Below are 19,888 nucleotides of genomic sequence, written 5' to 3'. Positions count from 1 at the left end.
AGTTCCCTTCAGTATACGGTTTCAAGACCCGAACGTTGATAATCTTATGAGCACTCCAAGTCTGATACTGAGGTTGAGCAGCCTTCAGATAGAAATCGATTAAGTCCCGATCGACCTGTGGATGAGGATGAGGGAACTCTGCAACGTTGGAGAAGGCATGAAAGATCAACGCCTTTCGGGTCAGTGGCATGTCAAACTGAGAGTCGACAGTATTGGAACAATCAAGCGATATTACAGGTTCCAGCCACAAGATACTCGGTGTGTCGATGGCTTCTTTTATCATCCTCTCGAGAGTCCAAGCAGGAAAAAGAGTTTTCCTACTCTCAAGAAGGTCGTGGGCTTCCTTCTGTTTTCGTTCAGCTTCTTCAGCTTCTCTTGCCACACGAGCACTGACATCAGCCTCATTGCGTCGACTTCTACGCTTCAACAAGTCGGCAATTGTTTCTTTGTCTTCTTCCTCTTCTTCCTCAGTAATATTTTTGTCTTTGTCTTTCACACCCGAATCGGAGGCTTGGCCTACTAGAGGAGGTTCGGTTGAGTGAGTTGCCTTTGAGGAATGAGGTGGTTGGGATACAAAATCCTTCTCTCCCCCTTGTTTCGGAATGGACATGAAATCAAGTAACCCTTCAAGTTTGCTTAGCAGGGCAAGGGCTGGAGCGAGTTTCTCTGCAAGGTCACGCCTCACAGTGTAGTTAAGGATGGGATCATGTGCTTCGAGGATGTTTGAAATGGCTGAGTGGACATCCGAAACACACATCTTTATCACCTCCCTTTCGGACCGAAGAGAGTCAATCTCCTATTGAGAGTGAGAGAGTTGAACACTCTTGACCTTCAGAGCAGTGGTCTTCTTGGCAAGAACATCCATAAGAGAGTTCTTAGCAGCCAAATCTTCTTGGAGCTTCGAGAGACGCTCGTCTATGGTTGTGTGAAAGGCTGAGTTGTCGTCTGAAAGCGTTTGACGAAATGAAGCGAAGGACTTCAACTCAGTTGAGACAGACGTTGTCAACTGTTGAACAATTGGTTCCAACGTCATCTTAGCAACATTTGCACTCTCCTGTAAAGACTTTAACAGGACAGAGGCATCAGAAAATAGTTTATTGACTTTTTCGGTCGCAGCTTGACAGGCTTTTGTTGAGGCGTCGATGGCGGAGGTTGCAGAAGCAATGGAATCTTGCTGAGCCTTTGAGAAAGCATCAACAATCTTTTGAACTGCATCGTCAGAAAGGGATGACTGAGTAGTGGAAGACGAAGCGATGAGTAAATCAACTTTGTCATGGAGCTCCTTGAGATGTCGTTTTGTGACAGGAGCGTCGTCATCGTCATCACTCTGTATTTGAAACGGACTGAAGTAGACCGAGTCAAACGTCATATTTTCCCCGCCAAGGAATGGTTCTTCACCCTCTGAAATATGACCAGGAGAAGGTGGTGGTGGTGAAGCTGGTGGAGCTGAAGTATAGGTAGGTTCAGGTTGGGTTGTTTCGGGTATAGATGTAGGTTCGGATGCTTTTATGGTTTCGGGTGCATCAGTATGAACCCCCGTATCAGATACGTTGGCTCGAACATCTGCAGTGGATGTTGTGGTTGCTTCGGTAAATATTGGTGGTGGTATTGGGATGGAAGTGGGTGGTATTGAAGTAGTGGAAGTTATGGGGGGAATATAAATAGGAATGGTTTTAGGTGGAGAGTTAATGGGAGTAGCAGAGACATGAACCTCTGGGGTAGGAGATCTGGGTGGGGTGTTGCCTCGTGGAGAATCGTCAGAATCCGAACTCTCACGCTCAGACTCGCTTGAGGAGGAAGCGATGATCAGCTTTCGTTTGGGCTGAGTTTTTCGTCTCTTTTGCTGCGGAGACTGAGCAGCCTTGGATGGTTTCCTCTTCTTTGGAGAAGAGCCTTTAGCCCCTTTCGCCACCTGTTTCCCCTTGTCAGCCTTCTTGCCTCTTGGAGCAGGCTTGTCGGCGTCATGAATAGACTTCAACATCTCCGGAGTAAGATCCCTCGGACCAGAACGCTTGAATCCTTTGTATGTCTGGATAATCCGGCTATCAGCAGGAACATCTCCATACATAGTTTCCGGAATTGAACCGTTGAATGGAAACTTTGAAGCGTCCGAGACAATGATCTTCGTGGTATGGAATGTACCAATCGAAGACATTGGAGCACCAGCAACAATGGGGACGTGGTACTTGTCCATCACCCATTTCGTGATCAAGGTCCAGAACCTAGCGTATAAAATTTCAGAATGTCTGGATGTAGAGGAGAGACTCTGGATGAGTTGTTGCCATAGAACAGATCCATAATCCATGTTGATGCCATTGTAGACACCATACATTATAGACAAAAACAACCGACTGGCACCATCAGATCCAGCGCTTCTTTCAGATAAACCTTTGAATAGAACAGTGAACAGCCCGTTCCACTGTGGAGGTAGGCACGACTTCTTGAACTTCGCGACTAAAGTAAGCACCTCCGTATAACCCATGTTGTAAAACATGTTAAACAAATGCCCCATTGGAATCGTTTCAGGGTTAATCCTCGATGAATCAGGCTCAAACCCTAACAGTGAGCAAAATCGTTGCTTGGAAATTGATGCCTTGCGCTGAAAGATATCAAAGAAGACTCTGTCAACAACCTTGTCATAATGAGCAGTCGCAAAGATTTGCGACAAGAACTCCATTAGAACGGATTCAGCTCTTGTAAGTGCAGGAGCAATCGGCGAAAACTTCAAACACTCTATAATGGGGAACATGAAGCAATCGTAAACATGAGGGGATAAATCGATGATTAGGCTTTGTTGTGGGCGAATGGGTAGTATGTGGGATGTAGCGTGAACAGAAGATGAATCTGCCATTGCTTGAAGAGAGTTGAGAAGATGATGAATAGGAAAGTATTAATGAATTTTTGCTCTCTGGGAATTTTAATTGTGGTAAAGAGGTAAATGAAGGATTATGTGGCCTTTTATACTGGGGATTTAAGAGAGAGAAAGATCTTCCCAAATCTTGAATTGAAAATCGAAGAGGTTTCCTGAGTTTACTGATGCGTGACAGTTGGGGTAGCCGATGATCACGCATGAGAGAGAGTGTCAGATTCCAAATAACACGCCTCTCATCAAGCGCCGTTTGGATATGAACCGTTTCAGATTCACATGCGCCCCTTTCGCGCCATTTGGAGAGGAGACGGTTCCAATTCGCACGCTTTCCCTTTTGCGCCGTTTGAAATCAAATCAATTAGACTCCCGCCTGAGTCAGCATGTCTTCATCTTATCCCTTTAAATTGTAACAGCATCTTTTGAAAAATACTGCCACGTGGATTAAAATCAACCATAGCCTTTAATCGACTGCCAATCCAAGTAAAATGCCTTGTAATTAATAGAACCTGAATTTTGGAAAATCAAAGATTTTCGTGCTTAGGGTGTAAAAGAAAAGAAATAAAGCAACATTTTTTAGGAAAAATGTGATGTCAATTAAGACACGAAACAAATGATCCCGGGCACGAATCTCTTCCTTCAAAGTCAAGAGAGACCTTAAAGTGTTTGTGTGGTTTCCCGTTGAATAACGATCAAACACTTATTAAGAAGTGTTGAAAGGCTCCTTTTAACTAGGCTTATTAAGGTGGCTATCGCTCCGATTCAAAATTCCTAGTCTTAATATAAGACAGAAATCGAACGAAGTACTTGTGAGACCGGTGTAGTCTATTGAACAAGTAGGTTGGAGATAATTTAATTTGGCTAGGACATTCAAAAAAAATCTCAACAAAAATTTAAAACTGGATCCCTAGGGAAGAAATGTTATGGCTGTTAACAATTTCATAGGAATCACACAAAAGAAAATTTTGAGATGTCAAGGAGGTACGTACGTCAATTCATTAGTGAAAACTAGAGCAAATTAATTGTTCACCGTCAATTCGTATTGGGTATTGAATTTTGGGTTTCACTTAGATCGTAGTGACACGAAACTAAGATCATAAACACAGAAATTGTGTGACCATAAACCTCAGTGGTAATTTCTGAGAGTCTCAAGGGTTACTTTTGTGAAACGAAAGTGATGGAGAAATGCAATTTAGATGGTGTAAGAAAACAAAGTACCTCTGCTGTAAAAAAATTTGGACCAAGCAGAAAACTCTTATCTCATGTGAGAAGAGAGTTAGGTAGCTCATGATTAGAATAAATAAGGAAACCTAATTGGGAAGACAAGATTTGTGTATACCAAGTCATTGAGGCTATTATTCAGAATTAGGTGAGGCTTTGGACACATACAGCAGCATGCTTCTAGGGACACTTAGCTAATTTCAACAATTTCCCCGTAAACGTACACACAAATAAAATTAAATCCAAAAAGAAAATAAAGAATAAAATATTTTTGGAGTTTTTCATATTAATAAAAAAATATTTTTGGAGTTTTTATGAATAAATATAAGATGAAATAATAAAATAAAAAAAAATTGGAACCGAACCCGAGCGTTCGGTTTATTTCGGTTGTGAAAAACTTTGGAACCGAACCCGAGCGTTCGGTTTATTTCGGGTAAGAAAAATTTTGGAACCGAACCCGAACGTTCGGTCTATTTCGGTTACCAAAGAAAATAGATTTTCAAAAAGAGAATAGTTTTGACAATAAGAGAAATGCATTTGGAACAATTATACAAAAGATCTACAATCAAGAAAACTACCTTTGATTGATGAGCGAAAAGCAGATTATTCAACCGAACCCGAGCGTTCGGTTCATTTCGGTACATTAGTACAAGACCCGAACCCGAACGTTCGGTCTATTTCGCTTCTTACTTTTGAGTTTGAGAGGTAAGGTTTGGTACTGACTCCGATTCCATCATACCTAGCCCTTGTAGAATTTTGTTAAACGATGCTTCAGGAAGAGCTTTGGTGAAGATGTTAGCCAGTTGATCAGTGGTTCGAACAAAATGAATTTCGACGTTCCCATCTTCCACATGATCTTTAATGAAGTGATACCTCAGTGCTATGTGCTTAGTCTTCGAGTGTTGCATTGGGTTATGACAGATCCTAATTGCACTTTCTGAGTCGCAATATAGTGGGATCTTTTTCATATTGAGTCCATAATCCCGGAGTTGACTTTGGATCCAAATCACTTGAGAGGTACAGGAGGCAGCTGCGATGTATTCTGCTTCAGCGGTAGACAGAGATACAGAGGTCTGTTTCTTTGATTGCCAACTAACCAACTTCCCGTCTAGGAATTGGCAGCCTCCCGTGGTGCTTTTCCTGTCTAGTCCACAACCTCCAAGGTCTGCATCTGAGTAGGCTTGAACGAAGAAGCCTGAGTTGGATGGATACCATAGGCCTAAAGAGGTAGTTCGCTTGAGATAACGAAGTATGTTCTTCACTGCAAGCATATGAGGTTCACGTGGATTCGCCTGAAATCTAGCACAATAACAAACAGAGAACATGATATCAGGCCTGCTAGCAGTAAGATACATCAGTGAACCGATCATCTGGCGATATAGCGTAATATCAACTGCTGGTATATCCAATGATGGAGTAAGCTTGGTGTCGAACGCCATTGGAACTTTAACCTTTGAATCTCCCATCATGCCAAATTTTGCAAGGAGAGTCTTCGTGTAAGCTTCCTGATTAATAAAGATGCCTTCGGGTCCCTGTCTAATGTTTAAACCAAGGAAAAAGTTAATTGGACCCATGGAGCTCATTTCAAATTTGGTCTCCATCAGCTTTCTGAATTCAGCTGTTAAGCCAGGATTCGTTGAGCCGAAGATGATATCATCGACATAAATTTGAACGATCATAAGGTGGTTACCTTCCTTCTTACGAAAGAAGGTTGGGTCAACCGAACCTTGTTTGAATTTTGACATCTTTAAAAATTTGGTTAGCGTTTCATACCAGGCCCTCGGAGCTTGTTTCAGTCCATATACAGCTTTGTCCAAAATGTAACAGTGATTGGGTACCTTTCATTGACAAATCCAGGAGGTTGCTCCACGTATACCGGTTCTTCAAGTTCTCCATTTAGAAATGCGCACTTGACATCCATTTGGTAGACCTCAAAGTTTTTGTGTGCAGCATAGGCAAGAAATATTCTAACGAATTCCAGCCTAGCTACAGGAGCGAAAGTTTCTTCATAGTTGATTCCTTCCTCCTGACAGTATCCTTTCTCTACCAGACGGGCTTTGTTTCGTATAACGTTGCCTTCCTTGTCCATCTTATTTCTGAAGACCCATTTGAGACCAACAACTGAGGCATCTTGAGGAGTTGGAATGAGACGCCAAACTTTATTCCTTTCGAATTCATTCAATTCATCTTGCATAGCTTGAACCCAATCGGAATGATCAAGAGCAGTGTTAACTGTCTTTGGTTCAACTTTTGAGACGAAGGAGTTAAACATACAGAATTCTACTTTTGAAAATAAGGAAGTTTGTTTTGCCTTAAGTTGTGATCGGGTCAGAACCTTTTCAGAGACATTACCGACAACCTGAGAAACAGGATGATCTCTGGTCCATTTGACAAGAGGAGGGTAATTTGGATCATAAGATGGATCCAATTCAGCGTTTACCATCTCTTCTAGTTCAGATTGACTATCATAGTCGTAAGACATATCTGCATTCTCCCCCTCGACAGATAAGCTTTCAGGTGTGTCTTGCATTTTGGAGCTATAGGAGTTTCTTGCGGTGTTGAGCTTTCGGGTACCACTGGACTTTCGGGTGCGGATGAGCTTTCGGGAGCAGCTGGAGAATAGTTCTCCCCCTCAACATGTGAGCTCGCCTGTGATGACGAAGATGTGCCCTCCCCCTCAACTGAAGTATCGTGTTGTGGAGGGTCGTCAGAACTTGATCCTCCTTCATTCATTCTCTTTGCAGTATCTTTGATGAGTCGCTTCAGATGATCTACTTTGTTGTCTGCTACACTCGCTTCTGAGAGAGTTGCCTTCTCTGGTTCATCAAATAACTCGACGAACTTCTCAAATAGGTTTGCAATCGAGGCTGTGACTTGGCCTGTGTGAGAAAAGATTTCTCCAACTGTGTCTTCTTTGGCCTTAAGCTTTTTGACATAGTTATCATCAAAAGTCACATAATAGGTTTCTTCTATTTTCCTCGAGCGCTTGTTTAATACCCTGTACGCTTTAGAAGTGAGAGAATAGCCTAGAAATATCTCTTCATCGGCTTTGACATCGAACTTGTTACGGTGTTCTTTAGAATTGAAGATGAAGCACCGTGAGCCGAATACATGGAAAAATTTGACATTTGGCTTCCTGTTGTTGATGATCTCATAAGGATTGAGAGTGAATTGCTTATTGAGATATGACCTGTTATGTGTAAAACAAGCAGCAGCAATAGCATCAGCCCAAAAATATAAAGGTAAAGAAGCAAAACTTAGCATGTTTCGGGCCACCTCACACAAAGATCAGTTTCGTCTTTCGACAATCCCGTTTTGTTGAGGAGTGTAGGGAGCTGAGAAGTTATGACTGATTCCTTTGTCGGCCAAGAATTCTTCGAATTCTTTGTTTTTGAACTCCAGTCCATTGTCGCTCCGGATGTTGCGAACGACTTTCTTCAGCTGTACTTCAATCTGCTTGATAAATGTCTTCAGCTTGAGAGTCGCTTCAGATTTGTGCTTCAGAAAGAACACCCATGTAAAACGTGAGAAATCATCAACAATGACAAGAATATACTTGTTACCGCCAATGCTTTCGATAGATGATGGACCACACAAGTCAATGTGAATTAACTCTAATGGTTCAACAACTTTAGTGTTTACAATCGATGGGTGACTTTGACGACTCTGCTTCCCCATTTCACACGCAGCACATAAATGTTCTCGATCGAATTTGAGCAATGGAAGACCTCGAACATGACCACCTGTGACAAGTTTGTTGATATCCTTGAAGTTGAGATGAGAGAGCCTTCGGTGCCACAGCCAGCTTTCGTTAGATTTTGCTTTGGATAACAGGCAGATAGCTGGATTCCCTTTGATGGGTTTGAGGTTCAGGGGAAACATTTCGCCTTTGCGCTCCGATTTGAGAATAACTCTTTTCGTTTTCTTCTCAATTATTTCGAACCCTCATCATCGAATGAAACCTTGAGACCGGTACCTCCAACAAGCTGAGATACACTGATGAGGTTGTGTTGTAGTCCTTCAACGTATGCAACCTTCCTAATCGTAAAATCACCATTTGTAATCATTCCATAGCCTTTTATGGTGCCGAAGGAGTTGTTCCCGAACTTGACATTTCCACCGTTTGAAAGAGACCTAAACTCTCTCAACTCTTCCTTCCTTCCTGTCATGTGACGTGAGCAGCCACTGTCAATGTACCATTCTTTTTCAAACTGCTCGTCACTAATAACCTGCAAAAATTAAGCAGATTTAGGAACCCAAAGTTTCTTGGGTCCACGTGAGCCTTTCACAGGAACAGGAATAGTAAGAGAGATGTCAACAAGATATGTTCTTTTTATTAACGTTGTTTCATCTTTCTTTTTAATGGTGAAAACCTTAATTTTATTGGGATTTGTTTCTTTTGGTTTGGATTCTGGTTTAGGTATTTGGACTCTGGGATTATTTTGATTTGTTTCAACTGATGAAAACTTTGATTTTCCTTTCATATCTGTTGATGATTTTGTTTTTTGAGTGCGAACAGAGTTGAATTTAGAAAGAGGTTGAGAGGAATTAGAAGAATTAGAAGAAGAAGAACGAGAGAAGTTAGACTGAGATGATTTCTTGGCTTGAGATTCTAAGTGACCCTTTTGTTTTTGATCATTAGTGGGACCGAACCTAGATCTTTGGTCTCTTTTGCTCTCGGAACCGAACCTCTGCTTTCGGTTGTCAAATTTTTCGGAACCGAACGTATCCTTTCGGTTGTTTTGACCTTCATAATCGAACCTCTCTCTTTGGTTGTTATGACTTTCTTGTGACCTAACAGTTTTTTTCTCTGACTTTAAATTTTTGTCATGATAAGAGAAATGGGCATTTTGAGATTGCCAGAACTGTTTTCTTTCAGAGTGATTCTTCTTGTATCTCTGATTCCTTTGCTGTTTTTGATTTCTCACCTGCTTCGGCTGACGATGGATATTCGCTTTTTGTTTTTGCTTTCTGTCAGCTGATTCACTTTGAACTGATGATGTGTCGCTTAAAGGAGTGACTTCTTTTGCAGAAACTCCTTTTTCTTCAGGAACATCTTTTGTACCACTAGTACTTGGCACGTCGAAGCTATCAGGTTTGTTCAAAGGTTCTGGCACATATCTACCTTTAGTTTTCCATGAAGTCCTTTCTGACAGACCAACTGTTTCGTCAGCATTGTCGATAGGAGCAGACCAGAAGAACTCATCACAACCATCAACATTATCTTCGTTTACAATAGTTGTGAGTTCGGCTGTCTGATGTTCGGTTACTCCTGTGACCTTATACACTTGATTTGGAGTCGTCCTAACTTTTTGATATACAACAACCTTTTCTTCAAGGATCGGGGACTTTTGTTGGGACAGACGAGCAAACTCCACAGAATTTTCTGAAATAAGATTTTTGTGGTTTTTTGGTTCGCTCTTGACAAACTCTGAACAGTCAACTATGTCTTCAACAGAAATTTCACTCATATCATCGTTCTCATTGAGCTCAGATGCATTTTCAACATCAATTTTATTTTCTGAACTCAGGTTGGCATTCAATGAGTCAAACTTTTGTATGGTTTCGGTTCTTAGTTTTAGTTTATCATTTTCATCCAAAAGATTTTTCAGCATGTCTTTATGGTCCTTGGACTTTATGAAAGATTAGATTTTGTCTAGACCATACATATATGTCGGATTAACATCCTCAGACGAAACAACACTTTCACAGTTATATGCTTTAGCGTCAATTTCATCCTCCTTAAACTCAAGGAAGGGCAAAATCATGCGATGAATTTTCTGCCCTATTTCACAGTTTAAATGAAGTTGAGTTATATTAGTGTAAAGACGCTTAGCAATTAAACAAAAGACATTTCTCTGTTTTAAAAGTTTTAAATTGTCTCTTTGTAAATAAATGTTTTCATCCTTGGATTTGATTAACTCCGACTCCTTTAGCTCGATCCACATCCTCCGTTCCTCATTCTTTGAAGATACCCTGCTTATTTGGTCGGTTAGGTTAGAATTGGTGACCCGTGTTTGAGTTAAACTGTTGTCTAGATGAGAGATTCTTGAATTAACATTTTTTAGTTCTTTTTCATATGAACTTTGAGGGACTTTGAATGAAACAAAAACTGATTGTACCTTCTTGATTAATTCATCAAGCTCTTTAAACTGCACGCTGAGAGGTTTTGTTGTGAAGCACAAGTCCTCTCGCTCCTTTGTGTCTTCATTCCCACCATCTGTGTTGTATCCCCTCATCTGAGACACATCTGACACCATTAAACACTTTCCACTGCTCCCTTCACTTTTTGCAACATAGGCCTTTCCATGAGACGGCTTCCTGACTTCATCATCCTCGGAATCGGTTGACCAGACCTCCACGCCACCGAACTCATCATCCGCTACTGAACCCTGCACAATTAAAGCATTCATAGAGGGGTTAGTAGTAGATTTCTTTTTTTTGATCTCTTCCAGCTTTTTCAACAGCACAGTTTCTTCGTCTTTCTCCTCATCCTTTTCTGCCATTTTCTTGAGAACACAATCTTTGGCATAGTGGTTCTTTCCTCCACAATAATAGCAGTTCACACCCGAATCTCCTTCAGCTTTCGGTTCCTTCTTTGGTTCTTCTGCCTTCGGTTCTTCCCTAACCTTTTCAGAGTTGTAACTTCCCTGCCAGTTTCGGTTCTTATTTACAGGGAACCTTTTCTTGATGAACCTCTTTGGGTTTGACACTATCATTGCATAGTCTTCAGAGGTAAGGTCATAATCCTCTAGATTGAGGTCTTCATCTTCCATCACAGCTTTGCTTTTGGACAGAAGGGCCAATGATCCCAAGCTAGAAACTACATTTTTCTCCTGTAACACAATCTTTTCTTGGGATTTCAAAATCCCTACCAGTTTCGCCAAAGAGTAAGATTTGAATTGCTCATGCGCTTTAACAGTGGACACAACCGCTCTCCACTCAGATCTTAGACCGTTTAAAAATGTAACCTTTTGTTCAATCAACTTCCTTTCAATATCATGTTTAATCATCTTACTAAGAAGATGATTGAAGCGATCGAACGTCTAAGTTACAGTTTCTTCAGGACTCTGCTTGAATTCACCAAATTCGGACAAAAGCAAGGTTTGAATGGAATGCTCAAGATCTTCGTCCGTAGAATATAACTCTCGCAGCCTATCCCATATTTCTTTGGCAGTGCTGCATGAACTCACCAGCCTGAAAGTGTCAGATTGAAGAGCGAATCTGATTAGTCTCAATGCTTTAATATTGCACTAAAGTTTATCTTTTTCGTCTTGAGCAATATCTTTAACATCTTTCAAAAGATCATTATACTCCTTCTGAGTTTTAATAATTCTTAAAGTTGCTGAATGAGCGAATGGCCCAGATACGATTGCTTCCCAGATTAGATATCCATTGTCCTCAGATCCGATGACATAATCTTCAAAGTGATGTGCCCAGACTTCGTAATCTTGGGTGTATAGGATGGGAATCTTTGTCGTTGATCCAATGCTGTTTGAGATGTTAATGGGATTAGATTGTGACTCGTCCATGCTTGATCGAAAAACCTGTTTAAAAGATCAGACTTGTAATATATTAAATTAGGGCAACACAAATAAATGTTGAGTTACGTCAATTATGGTATGACGGCTCAATAAATATCAGTAAATGCGGAATAACCCTAATCGCAACCTTTTTCACAGAAAAGAAGTGTATGAATTACACAGCCTCCTGCTCTGATACCAATTGATAAGTTATTAAACAAACTTGATGATCGATTAGATCTTTGTAACAGGTAGTGCGAAGAATAGAAAACAGTAAATAAGACAAGTATGGATCACAATGTGTCGAATGATTAATTCAAACAATCCTCAGCAGAGCTCGACTAAGAACTTCCGCTGTAGAGGATTTAGGGTTACAAGAACGATAATAAAAACTTCTGAATAATGCTCTGATCTATCGTTACTATTGTTAATCTAAGATACATGCAAGCACCTATATTTATAATAAACCCTACTATAGTCACGGATGGACAGGCCCATTCCGGAGATACAAAACGGACTAACAACTGAGCCCAATAGATGCAACATTCAAAACACGACCCAACAGTTAGTCATCTACCTCCTGAATATCGTCACATTCACTTGGTAGCTGACTCCCATCATCAGGAGTTCCACAAAGCACGAAGCAAGCAGCATTCGGGCATCGAATAAACATGTAAAACCCACTATAGGTGATACTCCACTTGCTCTACTCATATTCAAAAGGTATCACCGAGCTCAAGCAACTCCACCCCTCGTAGGTATCTGACTACCCTCTTAGTAGGATCCTCAATGCTCATTTAGGTATCTCTCATAGAGTACTCCTCTACTCAAATCCCTCTCTAAAGGATTCCTGCTGAAGATTCTCTCTCAGCACATACTCGAAAGTACATCACACATAACAACAACTCCTAGGCTAAGGCATCACAAATCAGGCCACTCTAGTCCTAAAATATGAAATACCTAGCCTATCTCAAGCATGCATAATATCTCATAACACAAAAGTAAGGGTATTTTAGAAAATCACCGTTCGGGCGCTGGATGATTGTACACACTACCCGAAGGTGCATCCGAATTCCTCAAACCAAGGCTCTGATACCAACTTGTAATGACGTAAATTTTCAAACAAAATTTTAAATTTTAAAACTCATAACCAATAATAATAATTCTCAAAATCACAGTGTCGATGTCATGACATTTTTCAAAATAGTTTTCAAAAGTAAATATTCAAATCCAGGATCCTCGTTCGTGACTCTCTTCTCTTGTGTCTGCACAATCGAACCACCACCTTACCGCGATCCTGATAAGAATCTGAAACACATAACACATAACACGGTAAGCATGAAGCTTAGTGAGTTCCCCAAAATACCACATGCAACAAATTTGCCACTCGAGGCTATATCTGTAAGAACCTCCAGTCCCATAGCTCGTTGGACCCTCTGGTCCGGTCTAGCTCGTTGGACCCTCCGGTCCGGTCTAGTTGAGGACCCTTTGGCCTCATAAATCGTTGGACCCTCTGATCCGGTCTGTAAAGCTCCGCATGGCATAAATCACAAAGAAATAATGCACAACATAACACATAGGCAGGGTAACATAATACTCAATGTAAGCACATACCACCTTCCGGTCACACATAACTACCACTCAAGGTAAAGTATAGTGAGAAGACTCACATCAGATGATGAACAACCCCTATAAACGTTGTTGCTACGCACCGACCACTAACTCTGTGCCAAACCCACAATTATCTCAATTACAACTAAGTCCAAACTCTCACTCATTGGGTCTAGAGTTTGATCAATATCCGGCCCATCAATGTCCTAAACCCATTGGGCCCACTAAGGCCCAATAATAAATGGGCCATCTCAAGGCCCAATTCTCAAACTAGATGGCAAGCCCAACCCAAGGGCCCAAAGCATAAATATATAATTCCCTGGTCCAAGACTCTATTACATCAAGCCTAACACTCAAGGCCCAACACAATCCTTAGCCCAAAAGCCCATAGTGGGGTTACACGGGGCGTACCCCCTTTGGTATGCACAACGTACACGCTCACACATGAGACTGATCGGGGCACCAACCCAGTACGCGGGGCGTACTAGGATTTACATTGGGCGTACGCCCAGTTTTGCTTTAGTCCTTTTCTTGGTCTTAACTCGTTAAGACCTTAACTCATCTCTTGGATCTAGACTCCTTAATAGCTTTTATTCCATAAAGTCAGGGACTTTAAGCCTTTGCATGGATGATGTGGTCTCAAACACACAAAACACTCATTCTCTTTTCTTATTAAGCCCTTATATCATGCATGACTTGCTTCTTAGATCCAATATCTCATTTTTATGGAACCACTCCATCAAAAACACTCAAAAGGACAGATAATGGGCTCTGGAGTTTAACAACTCATAAAGCTTCAAGCATTGGAACCAAAAACCCTAAAATGGACCATACTATGCACAAATCAAAAGGAATACTAAAGCTTTGAGCTTTATACCTTCAATTGATGCTCCATCCTCATAAAAGCTCAGATCCAAAGCCTGGACTCTAACTCCTTCCCCTGTAATGCTCCTTCTTCATTCCAAGGACTCATAAAGTCACCCCAAAGGCTCTCATGCACTCACAAGCTCATATGGACGAAGACTTAGGGTTTTTAGAGGGTTTGTTCTCTGAGAAGGTGGCCAGGAATGAGGTCATCTCATTCTTTATATAGGGTCACTTAAAATGTTAGGGTTTTCACTCACAGCCTAGTACGCCCAGCGTACCAGGTGGTCCTCGTGTCCAATCCACGCTAATAGGTACGCTAAGCGTACCCATACTTACGCCCAGCGTACCCACTTGCCACCCATTTCTTAATAAGGACTAAATTTGCCATATCTTCCAAACTATCATAGCTTCTTTGTTACAAGTCTGATTCCAACGATTCTTACTTCCACGGAAAGTTGACGAGAAACTCTACGCTTCTATGAACTTGTCACAGCCTCAAGGCTCTACGAACCAAAGCTCAAAACTCATATTTGATTAAACAGGATGTTACAGTTTCACCCAATCTTCGAATCTGCATATTCTTTCAGCTCGGACGGGCCTGAATTCTTTCACATTCGTCACATTTCCAACTTTTTCGTATACCATATGTTTGCTCAACATTTGCTCTTTACTCCTCCTTTAAGCCTCCAAGCCATTCAAAACCATAAAAACCAATCCAAAAGTACACCACTAAACCTCAAAATGCTCAACGTGTAAAATATACAAAATAGGCTATATAAATGCATGAAATGGTAATGAAAAGGAATGTGGAATGCATGAAAGATGGCATAAGCTAGGACTATGTGCATCTAAGGACAGTTTGTAATTTTTTTTTTAAAATGTTCAAAATTTGAACAATTGAAAAGAGTTTAATGATAAATCATGTATAAAAAACAATTAGTGACTAAATGTGTACAACATATAATTTTATTCACAAGCCACATATGTGGCAAAAATCTATAATAACCGGTCAAATTGATTATTTTTAACATGCCAAATAAGTTTAATGGGAAATCACATAGAACAAAAAGACCTTCAATGACTAAAAATATATCTGACGCAAAGTTTATTACCATTACAAGTCATTATTCAAAGTTTTTAATTTTATAGATACTTTAAAGAGTATATGTATCACATGTTTTTAAAAAATATCATTTCACTAATCACTAGCACATTTTTGTCAAAGTTTGGCAAGAAATTGACAATAAAGAGAACTGAAGTGAAAGTTCAATGAAATACAGCCGTAGGCTACTTATGAGCTTATCCTTCCATTGACGTTTTCTATTTTCTTTCGAAGTTTGAAGGTCGATTTTATAATTGTTCAATACAAAGATTACCAAAAAAAAATTGTGTATCTTGAAAGTGTTATTGTCGATCGTGAAGAAATTGCTATGTTTATTATGATCAAATACACTTTATGAAAAAGTCTATTAAAAAGGAATTTTTAACAGAGTTGCCGTTTGATACCATGATGTTCAATCACGCGATCGAATGTCACCTTTTAGGCTTTAAAAAAGACTTTCATTTTAATGTGGTTAGCAAGACTTTCTAAAGAATCAAAAAAGATAAAAGGACGAGTAAAAATATGAGGTACAAAGATAACATCCATATATCCAAAATTTTATTCAGTTTCTTAAAAGCTATGATTTGTAACAAACAGAACTTTGTAAAAGTTTTTGGAGTCACTTGCTCTTCTTTATGTCCAATTTCTAAAAAAATTGGTTGCCCAATTTTAATTTCTGTGATTATTCTAACAATTTGTTTGTTAGTCAACGAAAGATGCCTAATTCATATGTATAGTTAATTATTTTTATTGATCTTCATATCTTCTTTATATATTGTCTATGTATCTAAGTTTCTATAATCAATCGTTATCAATTGCAACATTTTCGTTTACTTAACATAAATGTATAATAACCCCTATCATGATTACTCCATTTTTGTCAAATTGTTTTAAACTCCCATGCCTTAAAATGACTACATTCATCATTAACCTGATTGAGATTGGAGAAAATAATATACTTGATATGACTGGGGAACATATGGATATCCAATTGAGAATCTCATACACACCAATAATCAATTATAAAAAATAAAAAATAAAAAAATAAAAAAGCAACATTTTTTTTTAAGTTTTGAGTTACACCATGGTGATTAAAAAAACAAACATATGGGAGAACAATTATTTTTTTACACCAAAATAAATCAAAATAGTTTAGTAGTACATAATGTTCTCTTCTGCCTTGAGTTCATCAACAAAGACATTGAGATTATTGTTAGTGTTACTGTTGCAAAGATTAGTGCTAATGAGCTTCTTGAACTCCTCAAGACTAAACTCCATGGTAGAATCCCCATAACACCCTCTTGCCTTTTCACAATAATTCCCATCAACTCCCATGTAGGAATTACTTGTCTTCAAGCCTCCCATGTTATTACGCGCATCAAACGCACCACTACCATACACATGATGCCACCTTCCATCAGAATTAGAACTGCAATCAGCAGCTTGAGCATCACCTTCAAGCATAAAAAGGGTAGAATTGTCTTTTACTCGGTAGGTTTCCATGTCCACATTTATGTATCCATGATCATCTGATGGTAGAACTGGATGATTATCAACAGTTGTAACCGAAGAGCTTGTCGGGTAGCTATAGTTTGAAGAAGGACAATTGACAAACTCAAGATGATGAAGTGGTTTCTCAGTTTGATGATTGGTGGAGATGAAATTCATAATCTTCTTCTTGAGCTTCGTGTTCCAGTAGTTCTTGATATCATTATCTGTTCTTCCTGGTAACTGTGCTGCTATTACTGACCACCTGTAGTTTCTCAACAATTGTCACACACACATACATACATATATGAGAGAGAGAAAGAGAGAGTATATGAGAGAGAGAGAGAGAGAGAGAGAGAGAGAACCTGCTACCGATGCTAGAAAAGAGAGTATAGATGAGTCTATCTTCATGGTCGGAGAATTCACCATGTTTGATGTCTGGTCTAAGGTAGTTCAACCATCTTAATCGGCAGCTTTTCCCACATCTTTTAAGGCCTATTTAAGTTTTAACATCAAGATATTAAAGACCCAAGTATGAGGTTACAGAAAAAAGTAAGAAAACATGAAATCAAAGAGATAAAGACACCTGCTTTATGTGGAAGAGCAATCCAGTTGCCTCCAGTACCATTTTTGTGTATGTAGTCTTTCAACTTTGTATCTTCTTGAGGTGACCATGGCCCTTTCTTCACCTTTGACTTGTCACAACATGGAGCTCTTCCCATATCTGCTTGTCTGTGTGTGTGATGGAGGGGTGGGGAAGGTTAGATTGATGTGCTTAAGAAGAAGACTTGTGGGTGTATAGTAATTAATTTCTTTTATTCTAGAGAGAGAGAGAGAGAGAGAGAGAGAGAGAGAGAGAGGGGTCAAAGGACAGAAAATTATTTTATTGATCTTGAAAAATAATTGCAACTATGTATATAGTTGTATACTATTGTAGGGAGAACTTTCCATGCATATGTGTAAAATTCAAATTGGGGAGTGAGTTATTTCAACGCCACACTTTCTTTCTTTTGAATGGATAATTAGAATATTAAGTTCAAGTTTGAATACAAATATCACATGGATCATTTGTACAAGTTAATTGGAAATTTTGAATTTGCCGAAGAATATTTTAAACGGACTCCATGGAGTTAATAGTCAAAGTATAAAGTGACCCAAAAATATTGATTATGTGATGTATGATTTTAATTTGTAATTTGTAAATGAACTATGAAATATGCATTTGTAAGTTTTAGACCCGAAGGATACGTAATTACTTCTAATGAGTTTGTCATTACATATCAATATTAATTAGATAAATTTAATTATCCAACACATGCATAGTTATTTATAGCGAGTTACACGCGTGTGTATTAATTGTTATGTCTACAACAAGCTAATAGTAGATATTCATCCATAGAATATGGTTTTCGGGTATGGAAAAGAAATCCAAGTCTATGTTATTTGTAACATAGCCTTTCTACTTGAGGCATCTACTTTAATTTGTTTCTTCCCAAAATTCATCTATAGTCCAAGTCCTTGTTCTATATTGGAATAGTGTTCATGTTTGGCCACTTTTGTTTGTTTGTTCTTTCATATTTCTAACTCCACTTTATGCAAAGTAAAGTACACATATATAAAAACACACACACACATATATATATATATATATATATATATATATATATATATATATATATATATATATATTATAGAGACTTGTATATTACACAGGTTTAGAAGTTAGAAAATCAAAAACATTAATAAAGTAAGAAAATTTTATAAATTCAATACTAAAATATGATGAAGTATAGAAAATATGAAAGTTTGTGAAAGTATAATGGTGAATAAGTATGATGTATGACTTTCCTGCATAATGATATTGTATCTTATTAAATGAAACTTTAAAAATACAATGCTAAAATAATACAAATTTGAAGTATAAGGATTGGAATAAGTTTTTATTTTACAAGTAGAATGATGTATTTAAATATTTAATAAGGAAAATATATGACACTTAATAATGAAAACTAAGGAAGGATAATAAATATTTTCATATAATATATAACTGATATTACAAATACATAAGTATATCACTACAAGAATTTTTATCTTTAGTGGCGACGTGTGTCGCCGCTAAAGGTCCAACATGTCGCCACTAAAGGTTTTAGCGGCGACGTGTCGCCGCTATTGTTTTCCGTCGCCACTAAAGATGTTGTCGCTATTAATATGCATTTCTATTCATACAAATACAAATATACATATATAATACACATACAAAATGAATATATACATACGAAAATACATACACATACATAATACACATACATATACATAAAAATACATATATACATAGAATTGCACATACAGAAATATATATACATACATAAAATTCATTCAAAATACACATATACATACAAATGCACATACAAATAAACATTCATATCTACAAACACAAAATACACATACAAATACACATCTACAAAATCAATATTTCAGCGAGAACAGTAGTGGTGGCGATATATTCCGGCGAGAAAGATGAGGGATCTCAAAATTTCGGCAACCATTTCAAATGTTAGAAATTTAGTAGAGAGAAGAGAAAAGGAAACGAACATGAGAAAAATGGAGCAGAGAGGAGTGAAACTGCGAAGTTTTCTATGAAATTCCAATGAGGTTGAACAGAAAGAAGAAGGGAAAACACAGAAGATCGGGAAAGAAAGTGAGAACGAAAAAGGTTTTATTGTCGACGGCCTTTAGCGGCGACGCATACTCATTGGTGACGACACATGGGAGGGAAAACAACGCGGGGGTTTTCTACGTCGTTTGATCATCGCTTAAATCGACAGATGAGATTGAAATGACGCGGATTGCCAAAAGACGCCTTTAGCGGTGTCACACCGGAGGGAAAACAACGCAGGATTTCTTATGTCATCCTAGTCGTAGAATCTTCTTTTAAATCGAAGGATGAGATTGAAGTGACGCGGATCGCCAACAAAAGTCTTTAGTGGCGACAGATACTTGTGTCGCTGCTAAAAGTCCCTATCGCCGCTTTTGTTTGTTATTCTTGTAGTGGTTCAATAAAGTTTAAAACAATAATTTTCAAAGTTGAAAAAAAGCCATAAATATGCGAATACTTTCAAAATTTGTTTTATTAAACGTTCAATAGCATTTATATATTATTAAAATGGATGTAAGATGTAACGGTGTGAAATCACAAATTTAAAAGAAAAA

General features: G+C 38.7%; 1 protein-coding gene across 1 annotated transcript; it reads right to left on the bottom strand.

Moving 5' to 3' along the window:
* Positions 1 to 16,235: 16,235 nt before the first annotated feature.
* LOC111893045 (transcription factor RAX2) lies at positions 16,236 to 17,548 on the bottom strand. The gene is made up of 3 exons (XM_023889116.3): positions 17,265 to 17,548; positions 17,044 to 17,173; positions 16,236 to 16,943 (listed from the first exon to the last, which is right to left on the bottom strand). The coding sequence occupies exons 1-3, from the start codon at positions 17,398 to 17,400 to the stop codon at positions 16,343 to 16,345; spliced, it is 867 nt and encodes a 288-aa protein (XP_023744884.1). The 5' UTR covers positions 17,401 to 17,548; the 3' UTR covers positions 16,236 to 16,342.
* Positions 17,549 to 19,888: the final 2,340 nt, after the last annotated feature.

The sequence above is a fragment of the Lactuca sativa genome, chromosome 1 (genome assembly GCF_002870075.4).
Source record: "Lactuca sativa cultivar Salinas chromosome 1, Lsat_Salinas_v11, whole genome shotgun sequence".
In the NCBI taxonomy this organism is placed as follows: Eukaryota; Viridiplantae; Streptophyta; class Magnoliopsida; order Asterales; family Asteraceae; genus Lactuca; species Lactuca sativa.
This window is presented reverse-complemented; position numbering and strand designations above follow the sequence as displayed.

Bases quoted from the DNA above. Each gene is read 5' to 3' on its own strand.
- LOC111893045 (XM_023889116.3), bottom strand. From the start codon at position 17,400: ATGGGAAGAGCTCCATGTTGTGACAAGTCAAAGGTGAAGAAAGGGCCA. The intron at 17,174-17,264 runs GTGTCTTTATCT...AAACTTAAATAG, and splicing joins TGCTCTTCCACATAAAGCAG to GCCTTAAAAGATGTGGGAAA. The intron at 16,944-17,043 runs GTTCTCTCTCTC...GAGAAACTACAG, and splicing joins TTTTCTAGCATCGGTAGCAG to GTGGTCAGTAATAGCAGCAC.